This window comes from Anolis carolinensis, chromosome 4, assembly GCF_035594765.1.
Source record: "Anolis carolinensis isolate JA03-04 chromosome 4, rAnoCar3.1.pri, whole genome shotgun sequence".
Classification (NCBI taxonomy): Eukaryota; Metazoa; Chordata; class Lepidosauria; order Squamata; family Dactyloidae; genus Anolis; species Anolis carolinensis.
Window position 1 is genome coordinate 42,587,690 of NC_085844.1, and position 16,693 is coordinate 42,604,382.

The following is a 16,693-nucleotide window of genomic DNA, read 5'->3' on the forward strand; positions in this document are numbered from 1 at the left end:
AAAGCGGGCTCCTATCCAAATGAGCTCTTCCGTCCAAGGTCTGAAAAAACCGAAATTTTTTGGCCCATTGGCGGCAAAGCAACAGGGCCTACATCTGAGCTCGTCATTTGCCTGGCGCTCTTGGCGCTCAACTGTAGGCCCTGCTAGCGCTCCGAAAATCAGCCGACCAAATGGCTACTGTTTCCACTTTTTTCTGTTTCACTGATATTATTGTTCCGAAGAGGGGTGTACCATTTTGTGCATTCTGAGTGAATGGCATGAAACAAAAACACAAATTAAATAAAACAAATTTCGGGGCCATGACTACTCTGCACTGCCAATGTCTTCGTCCCTTCAGAAGCAGATTTTGCTAGCCCATTAGTTCACAGGAAGCTTTCAATGAGTGAGGTTTGTGTAGTTCTCTAATCCAGTATTGGATAGCAGTCCAGGCTCCCCACTCCTTGTCTCCCAATGAGGAATGTTTTTCTTTATAGTTTTTGAAAGTGGGATTTCTTAGCCTTTTTAGATATTGTGATTTTCCTGTATGCAAAACTGGTGGTCTTGCCACTAAGTTCAAGCTCATTTTGGTACTCACAGCCACATAATACAGTATCCACTGAAAATTGGTTAAATCATCATTTTAAAATAAGTTAGGAAGCAAAAAAATAAATTTGTCAGTGTTCTATCAGGATTTTCTCTGCAAGGACTTACATGACAAAATTGGAAATGTCAGAATTATACCTCTTGGTGTTCTTGTACTGGACAGGAATTCATTATAGTGGACAAATGTAAATTCCCACATTTTATTTTAGTGGAAGAGCAATTGGCATCAGTCCTCTAAATCAGTCTTGTAACATTGGATACTGTGTTGAATCTGCTGGTTAGATTTTGTCAAAGGGAAAATACAAGATATTCAAACTCACACTTTGTTATGTAAACGTTTAAGTACTTAAGCAACTTTCAGTGTGTGCTTAAGGACCAAAACTGCAGGGATTTGTTTGACTAGTGTACCACTAGTGACCTCATTTATAATAACTTACACAGTACTTCTGTGGTATACTTGATTGGGGCAGGGGGGGGGGGATTTCAAAGTTTAAGATTGTCTGGAAAGTAGCTGAAAACTCACACTGTAATTAACTGGTCAGAACAAGTTCTGGTTCCTCTCATTTTTCTAGTTTCTTCTTTTAAAACAATCTGTCACAACATCGAAGAATATGTGCATATATTTACACACCTACTCTACTCCTACTCTTGCAAGATTCTGTCAGTCTTTGATAACCCTTGACAGATTAGATTGTAGGAATTGTAGGAATTAGATTGTAGCCGCCCCGAGTCCCCATTGGGGAGATGGTGGCGGGGTATAAATAAAGTTTTATTATTATTATTATTATTAATGTTGGCAGCAGAATAAGAGATTAATTCCTAGTAGTTTTTTTTTATACTTGGATGTGGTTGTCCTGATTTGAGTTTTGTATTTGACTGCAAAACTCACAAGGAGCAAATCCCCAGCGTATAGCTGCACATTAGTGTATAGGTATTTCTTTCACTTGTATGTACTTAAAATTGGACAGAGATCAGTGTTTTCAACTCCTATTTCAGTTTTTAGAAAGTAATTGACAGCAGAAATCAAACAATTTACTATTGTCATGTTGTGTATTTCATGTTCTGTTGTTTGGTCAGGATTTGAGAAAGCCTATGAACTAGTTGACTGAAGATCAATAAAGCAAGGTATTGCTAATCTCTGAATTCCTCACTCCATACTCTGATGTTTAAGTGGATTAAGTGTTGATGACATACATAGTGAGTAAAGTGGAATATATAGGCCTGGGGCTTCTATAATTTAAGGTGGAGCTCTTCCCATGTATACCTACTTGAAGATGAAACGTCTGCTAGAGTGGAAGCAATATAGTGTGAGGGTGTGGGAGGGGATATCTGTTTTGGCACCCTGGATGTGGCACCCTGCCTCTCTCCCCTTCAACTGAGGCTCATGTGGAGGCTCCAGTCATAGCGGAGAGGAATTGGGAAGCGTGGGGACACAAGCATTTTCCATACCCTCTCTGCTAGCTGCCATCTTCATCTATTACCTCCTTCTACAATTGTCTGTACTTGAAGCTGCTTGGCTAGGACTAGTGATGGTAATCTATTTTAATTATGTTTAATCCAAATATTAGTACCTTTATAAGAAATTGACTTCCACTTCATAGCCTCGACTCATCACATTTCCATTTGTTTTGCTTTTTCTTGAATGTCTATTTCTTACTATTATATTTATAATGTGCTCATTGAAAGTGAGTTGTAAAAAGGAGATGGTATTTGAATACATCTCAGATAAATCAAAACAGCATTCCTTCTTTGCTGTTGGAACACAAACACCAATTTTCTCTTCCATGGGTGTTTTAGAAATTTGTTCTAGAATAGAAGGAATAGAATGTTTCAAGACTTAGATTCTGAAAAACAAAACTGCCTTTTCTTTCTGGTCAAAATTATGGCATCTTTATGCCGAGGTGAAAAATTTAGAGATCTGAAAATGTCAAGGTAGTTTTTAAACGGAAAGTTTAGGGAAGGATGAGAAATATGCAATCAGAAGACAACATTTTTTCATGGCTATGAATAGCTTCATTGGAAAACTTTAATGATGTATTGTTAGGAATACACCCTGATCAGGTGCACAACCGAGTGAAATGGCACCAACAAACGAGTAAAGTGGACCCCGTCATTAAGCGGGATGAACACTGAAGAAAAAGAAAAGGAATAGGCTTACAATTTGCAAATCACTAAATATGTATAATTAAAAGTAAAGGGGGTTCATATGTACGTATGGTAGTATTCAAATCCTGCAGTAAAATTCTTTATTTTGGGGAAAAGAATAAAAATGTGAATTGCAGGCAGCTTTTCACACATGAAAAGCTGTAATTATTTCAGTGGCTCTTAGGTCCATTTTATTTTCAGCATTTCTAGCTCTAAAATGTACTGAAGCCCCTTTACAGAATTACAAAATTTAGCAGAAATTATAACCAAAATTACAAAAGCTAGATGGTGTCGTTGGTTTGATTGTTAGATTAAGACTTTGGAAACCGGAGTCTGAATCCCTGCTTAACCATGGAAATGTCACATTCTGTCAGCCTTCCCCTGTGAAGAAATCATGTCAAGAAAACACATGATAACTTCGCCTCAGGTTGGAATGTACACTTGGGGGTGGGATGAAATGTAAATGCTATTTTAAGTGTGTTTATTGTATTTTAGATGTATTTTAACCTAAATCCATACTGTATTGTTTGTTTTTCAATGTTTATATTCACTTTGTTTTAAATTGTGACCCAAGTGTGGGATTGTTAGCCACCTTGAGTCCCCATGGGGAGAAAGGCATGGTATAAATAAAGCAAATATAGTAGAGTCTCACTTATCCAAGCTAAACGGGCCGGCAGAAGCTTGGATAAACAAATATCGTGGATAATGAGGGATTAAGGAAAAGCCTATTAAACATCAAATTAGGTTATGATTTTACAAATTAAGCACCAAAACATCATGTTATACAACAAATTTGACAGAAAAAGTAGTTCAATACGCAGTAATGTTATGTTGTAATTACTGTATTTACGAATTTAGCACCAAAATATCACGACTTATTGAAAACATTGACTACAAAAATGGCTTGGATAATCCAGAGGCTTGGATAAGTGAGACTCTACTGTAAATAGATAAATAAATATACAACAATAACAAAATTAATGGTTCACAATGTTAAAACTTAAAAGACATAACCGAAAATAAAACAGAAGAATGTCTGGTAAAGAAATCTAAAATAGTCAGGCACATTTAAAGGAACCATTACATTAGATTCTCAAGTTCTACTTGCTTCCTGTAGATAGTTGTAGAGTATGAGGCTTTAATGCAGATAAATTGATATGTTGGCCCTAGGGAATTGATGAGGTGAGGAAAAAATGTACAAACGTTGCCTTCTTCCCTTCTTTTAATGCAAGACTCTTGAAAATCACTTCAAGACCCAAACCCAAATGTTCATCCTACTTTGTCTTATATTTTCTTTTTTTCAGAAATGACTAGAGTAATGTACATGATACTGTACAGAACTGAATATCTCAGGGATGGGAAGCATGAAAATCAGTTTAGAAGAACCATAGAGAGTCAGACCATTGCCTGCCTAGCTCTTCATTATCTTTTTACGATATATACCAGATGCCTATGGAAAATCTCTGAACAGGAACCTGTAGCAGTGCTCATCAGGGAATGGGAATAATGAAACCTCCAAATTTTGACCCATGAGCATGATGGTGATGAGAAATTATGGGAGTTCTCATCCAACAAGGCCAGGAAGTCTATATGATTCCATGTCCGCTCTAGATGATGATAGATGCCAAGTCCCAGCAGCGCCAGGCAGCACCGTCAATTGACAGAAATTATTGCGAGTTTGTAATCCATCAAAATCTGGAGAGTAACAGAATACCCACTACTATCTTAAATTAACATTTTCCTTCTAGGTCTATCTTGTAATATTTTTACTAGAAAGATGTTGCATCTTAAGGCTCTTTGTTTCCCCCCTTCTTAGCAAATTCTGAAATTGAAGTTTCTGTGTCTGCAAGAAATGTCCGAAGGTTACTAAGTTTCCAGCGGTACTTGAGATCTTCCCGATTCTTCCGTGGTATTACTCTTCCAAACTCCTCAAACTTTTTAGATGATGATTACAATGGACAAGCTAAGGTTTGTTTATGAAGTTATGTTATGATCTTGTCCTGAACGAAAACACTACTGTTATTTAATTAAGATATGTCAGATTGAAATTTATTTTCTGTACTTGCAAATCTGAAAGCAAAGGGTATTGGTGACAGGGTGATGAAGAACTTTTTATTGTCATGAATTCAAGTTGAAGTTGATATCAAGTTGCCAAAATGTCTTCAGAAGTAGTTGTGGCATTGTGAAATTTTTAACATTGGTTGGATAACACTATGTAACAAATTCTGAAAAAAATTCTGTTCCTGGTTTGAAAGTGGTATTTCCTGTTTAATTGTGTGGTACTTTGAAAGTAGTTGTTATACTCCAGAAATTTCATTTTTGTGGCTGCCACAAACTATGTTGAATTGGTTGAGACTCTATGAAATATTCATTGAAAAATTATAGCAAGATGTGCTGCAGGATGTCTCACAAAAAGAAAGTTGGTTTCAGTATAGACAACTAAGAGAATACTAGAATAAAGATAAAATAATAGGATTTACTAAAAAAGAGTCCTGGGATAAAATAATGCTAGTGGAAAAGAAAGCAATCACAATAATTTATAAGAAATTGCTAGAATGGGTAACAGAATTGGAGCAAATGAAAGATTGTATGGTGAATGGGCAGCTAATGTAGAGCATGGAAGAATGGGAAATAATATGGAGCCACAAAATAATATATACATATGCCTACGATTTGAAATAAAATTGGTACAAAATGATGTACCAATGGTACATAATGCCTCAAAAACTAGCAAATGTTATAAGAATATGCAAAACAAATGTTGGAAATGTGAAACCCATGGGGAACTTTTACCATATGTGGTTGACTTGCAGAGAAGCAAGAGACTACTGGAAGAAAATGAAGAAATAATTCAGGAAATACTTGATGTAAAAATACAACTGAAACCAGAATATTTTTACTGGGAGTAATAGATTTTGAACTAGATAACAATAAAGAAAAAAATCAAGGAAGAACTAGAACAACAGTTTGGCTACTATTTAAAGATTATATGAAAAAAAATGAAATTGTTAATATAATAGAATAAGCAAAAAAAACCTCCCAAGACTGCCTAACCTGAAAAAATTATGAAGAAGGGAAGCAGTAATTAAAAAGAATTAAATAAGGACAGTAAAAACCATGATGAAGATGATTAGAGGTCAACATCTTTTTTTCTTCTCTTCCATTTCCTCATTTTTAATTTTTTGTCTTGTTCATTATTGCTCTTTTTATATTTTTTATTCTTTTTCTACTTTTTATTCCCTTTCCTTATCCCCTTATACCATTTTTATGATATTATAAATAATTTTACTCAATAGAAATTATTATAAAAAGGGGGAAAGATTTTGTAGTTTAATAAACTTTTTCCATGTTTTTGTGATAGAATCAATTAAGAAATGACATTTATTACTCAGGAACAAAAATTTGTTGCATAATGTAATTAAACCAAATAACCTGAAATTTTGTTATGTGAATCTATTTACATTTTTGTTCATTTTTAAGAATTGAAAATGTTTTTTAGATTCTTTGCCTTGATTTAAACTGTTTGGTAATTTTAAAAAATTGACAGCTTTAAAAATTAGGTATTTCCAGATTTCTGTATGACCTGATAACCCAGAGGTCTACGGAAACCTGGTTTAAAGAGTGGGCTCCTGCTGCATACTCTTTCATTGTTTCTACTTGTTGAAGGAATGACTATGGCCCCTTCCACACAGCTGTATACAATCCCATATTATCGGCTTTGAATTGGGCTATTTAGTAGTGTGGACTCAGATAACCCAGTTCAAAGCAGATATTGTGGGATTTCCTGTCTTGATATTCTGGGTTATATGGCTGTGTGGAAGGGTCCTACATATTGTTTTGTTAATACAAACCCCAGTATAGTTGCTGTTCCTTTCCCCCCTTACAAACCAGAAAAAGATTTTTTCTAGATTTGTTGCTAGAATTCTCTTGTTCATTTCCATGTTGTATGACATGAATTCCCATTTTATGCAACTGTCAGCATCCTCTAGCTTGATTGTTTTTGTCTCCCTGGGTGTAGGTTATAACCCAGAAAGCATCAGGCACAGCAATGAGGCTGTGTTCATTCTTTGTTTAAAGATAAATATAGGCTTAAGCTCATAGTTATGCTCTTACTTCTACATGGAGCTGCTGCAATTTTTACTAGAATTGCATAATAACTGCTGTATGAAGCTATTTTTCATGAAAGTGGGTTTTATTTTACTTATTAAATAATGCATTTTTCTTCAAGAAGTGGTGCTAATGAGTTAACATCAACATTCAAACAAATACATAAAACTAAAAATGTAAAGGCTAAAACACATTTAGAAATTGGGTCAGGGGAACAACATGCTTAAATAAAAAAGGCATTTCTTACCAGCAAAAGAATACAGAAGGGGGTGATCTCAGTTTCCTTCAACGGAAAGCTGCAGAATGTGGCCACCAAAAATGCTCTTTCTCACATCCTCATCAAACATTATTTCAAGGTGGCGGGACCTACAAAAATCTGAATATCTGGGCTCACAAGGAGTGAAATGATGATGCTTCACATAGCCTGTTCCCAAATTATAAAGGCTTTGTAGGTCTTCGTTTTGTGTGTGGAAACATACCCATAACAAGTAAAGCTGTGCTAATGGTTTCCAGTCAGCAATCCAGCTCTGTTTATAAGGTTGTGGACCAGTGAAGTTTCCAAATATTTTTCAAAAGCAGCCCCCAAATATTTCATTGCAATAGTACAATCAGGATTGGATAAAACTGGTCTCTGGGGGAACAAATATGTATTGAAGAAAAATACTTTCTCTATCCTGATAGAAAAAAGTTATGTAGTTAAATGTATGCTGTAGGTTTTTTTTTTCATATCCTTGCAGTATCCTTCCTAGAATCCTATTTAGACTCCTAGAATAAAAAAACATCATGAGTAAAAGCAAATATGATTAATAAATTTGAACATTTGAACTCACTTTTTTCTTTCTTTTCTTTCAGTGTATGCTAGAAAAAGTTGGAAACTGGAATTTTGATATCTTCCTTTTTGACAGGCTAACAAATGGTGAGATCACTGCGTTTGAGTGTTTTTAACTGATCTTTAATTCAATTGTTACCTGTGAATAGTAGTTCCCTGTTCATGCTGTACTCTGAGGGAGCAGTTTTTCTGAAGCTGTGAATGACTGTTGCATGTAACCTTTGAAAGCATGGCCTATGATCTCTGCAAAATTTATTTTTTCTAATGATTGAGCAGGGTTCATTAGTTAGATACAGACAGCCCATTGAACTTGCTCCCTCTTACTAAAGTGTGCTGGGGGCCCCTTTCTGCATTGAAATTAGTAATTAGGAAGTTCTTGCATGGAATCTAATTGCCATTTGTCTCATGTGGACATGTTTGTAGTGCCGAGGAAAAAATTTTTATTTCAAAAAGAAAGTCTGATTTAAGCAAATTAAAACAATGCATTTAAGAACTTTAAATATTTATGATAGCATGTAGAAAATCAAAGTTGGGTGTTACTTTTTGGGACCTTTAAAATGTCATAAAAGTTTGAGTTTTGTGTTATTTAGAATTCTTCAACAAAATAAAGTTTTCACTTAGAGAGCATGATTACCTTGAAATTATTTTTAACATATTGCTAATTATTTAACAATTTGCTAATTATTATTCTAAAACACTTCAAGCACATTGATTAAATAATTGTTGATTGGATATACAGAAATTAATTGGTAATATTTCCTAGAGACTGTGTGAAATAGGGAGAGAGTTACGGAAAATGTAGAGTGGTATGCCTTCCACTAAAACTTACTTAAAATGCACAAATAAACTATAAGATTAGACACAAGGGATGAATGGAACTGTATATGAAGATGAGCTGTGGATGTTGTGATGTAAGCTGGTACAAAAAGACGTTGTCCTTCTACTTAGTGTAAACAGAGGGCATTTATTTTCTGGAGGATAAGTCTGTAATCTTACAGTAGTCATCAGAAAATACACGATTTACCCCAAAATGGGGGGGATGGATAAATAAATATTAAATAAAGAAGTTGGAACAGTTACATAGTGAAAAGCCAAAGTAGCAAATATATAATGGTGGGAGCTAGTAGCTAGAAAGGACAACATCTGTTTTTAAATGTAAGAGAAGGAATTGTTGAACTATTTCGTAGATCTCTATAATATAGTTACTGTGGATTGCTATGGAATTGAATTTCTAATTTAGCCACTAGTTGACCTGCAGCATCTCTATAAAAAGTCTAGGAATTAGTGCAAGCTGCCACTGTATACTGCTCTGCTTTTCTCAGATTATGATGTTTTGAGAAGGGCAGATGTTTTAGTAGCATTTAGCAAGAGGATAAAAGTAAGCTGAGGGAATGCTGGAATAGTCATGATGGTATTGTCCCATGTTGGTCAAGCTGGTCTCATCTTGTATTTCTTTATCTTGTCCTTAATCATCCTTACTACAACAGTTGGTGCTTGAATATTAATAGAGAAGTCCATGTTTAATGCTGTGGATATTATTTAGTTTGCTTTGGGGTTTTTTAAGTGATCATTTATAACTATTAATTTTTTTGTTATTTTTTGTATTAACAATTATACAAATTCCATGGAAACTTTGTTACTGTATTTTAAATGATCAAAATAAATAAACCGAGAAGCTTTATTATAGGTAACATTTTCTCCTTTCTGACACTGGATAAGCAAAAGAGTGCCAAATTGCATGCTAAATGCACATGCTGACTTTTGTGTACCTGCAACTTGTTTAGCTCACAAAAGTATATGGTGGTTTTGCCTTCTATGTTCAAAGTGCATGAATGATCTGTATTTGTGAATTATGCTTATCCTGATATTTGTGACACTATCTTTTAGATGCTACACAAGCTGTGTAAAGTGCAGTCATAGGGCTACATACAACTACAGGGCTGATTATGTGGATCTAACCTCTCTTTCAGGCATAAATGAGCAAATAGTCTATACTGAGATCTACAGGAGTAGAATTTTCCTTTTTAAATAGACTTAAATAGAGAAAATTCATGCCCTGTTTAATTTTTAAAGCAAGACAGATTTTTCAAAACCAGAAATAGACTTCTATCTCAGTCCAGTTTTTGACAGTGCCCCTAGCCTCTGGAAGATCCCAGGGGCAGAAAATTGACCTCTTAACTTGCCAAAATTGCTCACTCCTTCCAGCTAGATCTTCCAGAATACTAATGGGTATTTATGGGTAATCACCCCCCTCTTTTCCTTGTCTGTAAATCTGTTAGGGAACTGTCAAATAAACCATTTGTAAGCTGCTCCGAGGGCCTTTGTGGCTGAAGAATAGAGTATAAATACTAAAAATTCTTTAGCCTTGACTCTTAGTGCTAACCTTAGAGGGGAGTATTCTACCAACATTTTAAAATTCTGGGAAAAGAGCACTATGTTTTGTTTTGAACAAAGTAATATTTAAATACAGTAGAGTCTCGCTTATCCAAGACTCGCTTATCCAAGGTTCTGGATTATCCAATGCATTTTTGTAGTCAATGTTTTCAATATATCGTGATATTTTGGTGCTAAATTTGTAAATACAGTAATTACAACATAACATTACTGCGTATTGAACTACTTTTTCTGTCAAATTTGTTGTATAACATGATGTTTTGGTGCTTAATTTGTAAAATCATAACCTAATTTGATGTTTAATAGGCTTTTTCTTAATCCCTCATTATCCAAGATATTCGCTTATCCAAGGTTCTCCTGGCCTGTTTAGCTTGGATAAGTGAGACTCTACTATAACACCGTTTGGTCTGTAAGACTGTCAATAATTGCAGATGGTTTCATACTTCAAGATACAGTGGAAAAGGCGCTTTGAGAGTTTTGAATATGTAAACTAAAAGTACTAATGTTTTAATGGCTTCATTAAATTAGAATAATCAAGGTAATTTTTAAATGATTGACCTAGCAACTCAGACAACATATAGTACCATAAATATTGCAAATTAAATGATGTGACAAGGAAAGTCACAGCCTGAGCAGGTTTTTTGGTCCAAAATGCCTATAAGGTGTATGATGAAAGGCAAGTAGACTTTGATCTTGCTGGATTCATCACCTACTCTCCCACCTTTCAAACTGGTATCTAAATTGAGGACTTGGTCCTAAAGAGAGAATATGAAACATGGTTACAAATTCTGATCAGAGATTAGTTTGAATATGTTAAATTGTCAGCCTTATGAATTGTCTAATAACAAGCTTTCTGTTGCATGTGACTTGGAAATAATTCTAGTTATTTGAAATCATTCTGTTGCAAAGGAATTGAAAAAAATGTCAGGATGGCAAAGATGTGTGAGTTGACTTTGTTGTAGTAGGTGTGTTGTTAGAGCAGATTTATTTGAGGACTATACGCTAAATATAAAATCTGGGAAGGTGGAACCTGATGATCCAGTGGGTGAAACTGTAAGTGAAGGAGGTGACCTGCACCTTCTACTGGCTTGTAGGATTGAATTAGGGGCTTCTGGAGGAAAGATAGTGATGTTGTCTGTATTTTATATAATTAGTCAATGAATATGTAATTGCCTTTTACTTACTCAGAGGAAGACAGATTTCTTTTCTTGCAGCTTGCAGGATCTGCATTTGGATGTGCTATGTGAATGACTAAACTTCAAATCAGTATAGTAGGGGCATGTAACAATTCAGTGAGTATACATTTTAAATGTTTCCTACTAAAGCCTTTCTGTGTTTTGTTTCCATTTTGCTTTTAGGAAACAGTTTAGTCACCTTAACCTTCCACTTGTTTAATCTTCATGGACTGATAGAGCACTTCCAACTAGATACAATGAAGCTACGCAGATTTTTAGGTAAAAACCTTTCCTAAATTCACTTTAAATATTTCTGGTAAATGAGTTTTGCAGATGCAAGAGTTCAAAAAAAAAAAAAAAAAGGAAAGAAAAGAAAGAAAAGAAAAGCTTTCACATATATTAAAAACTCTGATAATGCAAACAAGCAATTCCTGTACAAATGTTGAAAGGAATAGCTAGGCCATGAACTCTTCAACATTTCAGTTAATTTCCTCAAAATATAGAAAGTGCATTGCTTGTCTGCTTTTAGACATGTTAGATTGGTTTGCGATGCGTACATGCTCCTGTGAAAACTGTAAAGGGAGTCAGTCACTCACCTTGATAGGGAGCAAATCATTTTGGAGGGAGTTGAACTGCCTCCAAACTCACAGAAATTTGCAGGGCCAAAACTTGGGCCACTCCTTTCACCTTTACAGATTGTATACATTCGCCTCCATTAAGACTTTGTTTGGTAGATGAGTGCTCCAGCCCCCATCAAATTGATTTAATTTGCTTGTCCTCATCCTTTCAAGGGTGCATTTCTGTTAGAACAACCCCCTTTCTTTTATTACTTCTTTGCGGGCTGAGAATAACATGTTGGAAATTTACCGTAAAAATCCATTCTAGGCAAGGAGAATGAGCTGTCTAGCCCCACCTATGAATGTCAAGGCTACTTGTCCTTTTTCAGAGATCCTTTTGGTTTCTCTTTTTCCTGACTTTGGAATGAACTGAGTAGGAAAAGGAGCCAGTAGGTAATATCTTTCTAAAATAACACATGATCTCTTGCCTCACCTGAGTGGAAACTGGAATTAACTCTTTCTTGGATGTTTCCTTTTCCTTGGCAAGAATGGACTTTCATGGTGAGTCCCAATGTGCCATTCTCAATAAGAGTATAAAAATACAAACTCTTCAAAAGGCAACAAATTTTGTTATGAGGGAGAGGGCTTAAGCAGATTTTTTGTTAACAATAAGAAAGATCATATACTACTTGATCTTAGTAGATTTTGTGCTGGACAATTTTATTTAGATTACATTTGTTGATCCAGCTAAAGTACCATAGTGAAAAGTTTTTTGAGATTGGCTCAGGGTTTAAAATGGGTAGATGTAGTTTTTTCTTCCGATTTATTGTTAATCATATTCTCCACAAGCATATCTACATTTTTAAAAACATTATTAAAGAGAACTCTGCCGGATAAATCACATCTTAAACAAATTATTAATAGTATATCATATCTTGTTGAGTGGTTTAATTTGGTGTACTATTTCAAATACAAAAACTATATGAATGATAATCTGATTCTATTTCAGAAGATGCTAATAGGACACAATGGTATATGTCACAATTGATATCTTTAATTGGGGTGGGTTTTGTAATAACAATGTAGTATAAAAACAATCAGTTAAATTGGGAAGAGAAGGTTCAGGATGTGAATTAGACCAGCAGTATGAGAACTTGATTGTGCAAAAAGCATATCTTTCATGATTATTTTCTATTTCTTTGAGAATGATATTTCGGTGAATAGGACCTGAATGTGGCTATATATTGCTACATAATATATCTTTGGGAAGGTCTTATTTATGTTGAAGATCTGCAAAGTGAAAGGGAGAAGCAGAGTGTGATGTGCTGCTTCAGCAGTCTTTCTGTCTACATGATTGAAGTGATGTGGATATTTAGTAACTTGTTAAAAAAAGTGAAGGGTTGGAGAATATAACAGAATAATCTCTTTTCAATTATAGTAATGGTCCAAGAAGATTACCACAGTCAAAACCCATATCACAATGCAGTTCATGCTGCTGATGTGACTCAGGCAATGCACTGTTATTTGAAAGAACCCAAGGTAAACAAAAGGAAATAATTATCTTCAGCTATTGATTGCAAAGATTTCCTTATATAGGAAATCGATAATAGTGAAATAGTAACAGCTTTGTTCTGATGGTGTTGGGGCATCCATTCTGTGCTTTTAAAAATATTCAGTGGTTTTCCCCCCTCTCATTTTTATATTTGTAAATGACTACTTTAAATTGTTGTTGATGAAGGCACTGTGAATTATATTTTTAAAACCCATCCTCCATGCTATAGTAGACTGGTTTTGAAACTCCAGTATATGATTGGGGAGGGGGTGCATTATTTTTTTAAAAACTGGTTGTGTTGAGGAAAAATGAGTTAGCCTTTATTATTGCTTTCTTATTGCTATCCCTACAACTTGCTAGTGTGATGGGACTTCTTTTGTCAACAACCTGCCTTGGAATAGTTCTCATTCTTCTAGACCACTTTTTGAGGACACATGGATTGCAGATGAATTGCTCTTCTTTAGTATTGCTGGTAGAACTGTTTTCACTAGTATTCCAATTGATTTGGGTCTCTGAATCCCATTGCCTAGTCAAAATGAAGAAAAAATAGAGATAATATATTGATGCATTTGATAAAATTCAGTGCTTGCTTTTGTTGCTTATCAATAACGATAACTGAATTTGTGTGAATGTTTACATTCATCTATTTTACACATTACAGCTTTCCCAGTCTCTAACTCCATGGGATATTCTGGTCAGTTTAATTGCAGCTGCCGCTCATGATTTGGATCACCCAGGTGTTAATCAGCCTTTCCTTATTAAAACAAACCATTATTTAGCAACTTTATACAAGGTGAGTGGAAGAAATGTTATAACATTTAATATTAGTTGTGATACATGGTCATAGTAGAAGATTTTTTAGAAGAATTGTTTTTTGGCAGTTTACAACTTATAATGCAGCTTGCATATAATCCAAGCATACTAAGTAGAGCCTAAAAGATCTAAAGAGCAGCAGGTACATAATAAATTAAGAACCCCAGTGCCCACCTAAATACTTCTAACTGAAAACAGGAACAAAGGAGGCTGCTCAATGCTCTGAGGCTTTTTCCTCAATACAGTACAGTCTCACTTATCCAACACTCACTTATCCAACATTCTGGATTATCCAACACATTTTTGTAGTCAATGTTTTCAATATATTGTGATATTTTGGTGCTAAATTCATAAATACAGTAATTACTACATAGCATTACTGCATATTGAACTACTTTTTCTGTCAAATTTGTTGTAGAACATGATGTTTTGGTGCTTAATTTGTAAAATCATAACTTAATTTAATGTTTAATAGGCTTTTTCTTAATCTCTCCTTATTATCCAACATATTCGTTTATCCAACGCTCTGCCGGCCCGTTTATGTTGGATAAGTGAGACTCTACTGTAGTTTGCTTGTTTTCTGACAGCATGGCAGAAAGAATGGGCTTTAAAGCAGAAGAAAGATTCTGGGCAGCTTCAGGAAGGAGAGAATACAGCTGGCCTAGGAATCCTGAGCCCCAATTATTTGGAGCATTAAAGATAAAAGTCTGATTGTAGAGTTGAGGCTAGATGTGATTTAGTAGTGAGTGAATCCAATGAAGATTCTATGGACTATTATTTAAATTGCCTAGTTTTATTGAAACTCTTGCAACCATAGTCTAAAGCCATTTTCAGAACAGCTTTAATGGGAGATCCATATTACAGCAATCTAAGATAGAAATAACCAGTGCAGGAATAAGTGAAGGGAGATGAATTCTTGAAGGAAGGACACAGTGGATGTACAAGATCAAGTTGGTAGAAATGATTAGTGATCCATACGTATTTGGGAATAGCAAATTTGAAGTATGTTTCGAGTTGTAATATACCAGCCTGTCTCCTGGTGAAAAATTAACAACATTAGTTGTTTGTTTGAGAAAATTGAGTTCAGGATTCTAAGGATGCTTGATGTAAGTATTGACTTTTTTAATTTCCAGAATACCTCAGTATTAGAAAATCATCACTGGAGATCAGCAGTGGGGTTGTTAAGAGAGTCTGGATTATTTGCACATATGTCGCTAGAAACAAGGTATACGTTAGTTTTGTTACCCAGCAGTTTTATATACATGGCAAAATAAGCATTTCCACTTAATATATCAAAGGATATTAACATTGTTTCAGTAATATATTTATTGCAGCTTTGTTAGAAGGCAATTGCATGCTGCCAGAAGAGGCAGTATCTGTTTGGAATATATTCCAATGTATATATTTTATTATCTGTGCCTGTAAAATGTTAGAAATGTACATTAGAATACTCTTGAGTAATGTAAAAAAAATCCTGCACTATTAGACTGAAATATCCTATTACTATGTTCTTGTTAATAAAACTGTATACTTCATCAGAATTACAAATGTTTATATTGATCTGAACTTTGTGTAAATCATCCAGAGATGTAATACTGCTTTTCCAGCATCACTGAATGTAGTTCATTTCTTTTCTTCTTCCTTTTTGTCCTCAATTTCAGGCAGCTAATGGAAAGCCAGATAGGTGCGCTGATTCTTGCCACTGATATAAGTCGGCAAAATGAGTATCTGTCTCTGTTTCGCACTCATTTGGACAAAGAAGACTTATGCCTAGAACAGGAGAATCATCGTCATCTTGTACTTCAGGTAAATTTTCTGATTACTGGTATTTACTGGAAAAACTGCCACACATTGATTTGAGGAAGGCCAACTGTGTTCTATAGGTATAATTTTTAAAAAAATACAATTTCAGTGGACTGAAAAGTAAGGTGTTCCATTTCCCTGTGGTGAGGGGAGGAACATACTGAATATGAGTTGTCCTCCCCTTCTTCACAGGAATGAATAAGCCTTTTGAGGGAGCCCAGTAGACAGGGCAGCCTTCTCCCAAAGATTTCCTTCCTGCTTTCTGTCCATACTCATGTTTTTTCCTTCTTGCTCTGTGTTGGGGAATCTGAGCTGTTAGGCTCAAAAATAACCCTCAGTTAGGGTAATTCCACTAAAAATACAGCAGAGTACCAGGAGTAAACTCCATACCCAGTAGAAACTTGCATGTTATGAGAAGGGATAGTCTTCTAATCTTTAGGATGGCTCAGGATTGCAGAGTAAGAACTTTAGGTTCAAAATATTTATTAAAGTAAAATGAAATACATTCTTTATAGAAAACTAGCTGTGCCCGGCTACGCGTTGCTGTGGCGAAGTATGAAATACAGTACAGTAGAGTCTCACTTATCCAACATAAACAGGCCGGCAGAATGTTGGATAAGCGAATATGTTGGATAATAAGGAGGCATTAAGGAAAAGCCTATTAAACATCAAATTAGGTCATGATTTTACAAATGAAGCACCAAAACATCATGTTAGACAACAAATTTGGCAGAAA

The 16,693-nt window shown here is 35.0% G+C and overlaps 1 protein-coding gene across 2 annotated transcripts in view; it reads left to right on the forward strand.

Annotated features, from left to right (window-relative positions):
• The window catches only part of pde7a (phosphodiesterase 7A), a 59,400-nt gene that overhangs the window by 35,525 nt on the left and 7,182 nt on the right, over positions 1–16,693 (forward strand). For both annotated transcript variants that reach the window (XM_062980325.1, XM_062980326.1), the window contains 7 exons: positions 4,544–4,695; positions 7,687–7,750; positions 11,416–11,511; positions 13,228–13,328; positions 14,003–14,134; positions 15,288–15,379; positions 15,816–15,960. In XM_062980325.1, the coding sequence (XP_062836395.1) occupies positions 4,544–4,695; positions 7,687–7,750; positions 11,416–11,511; positions 13,228–13,328; positions 14,003–14,134; positions 15,288–15,379; positions 15,816–15,960 (782 nt within the window). The remainder of the gene's footprint in view (positions 1–4,543; positions 4,696–7,686; positions 7,751–11,415; positions 11,512–13,227; positions 13,329–14,002; positions 14,135–15,287; positions 15,380–15,815; positions 15,961–16,693) is intronic.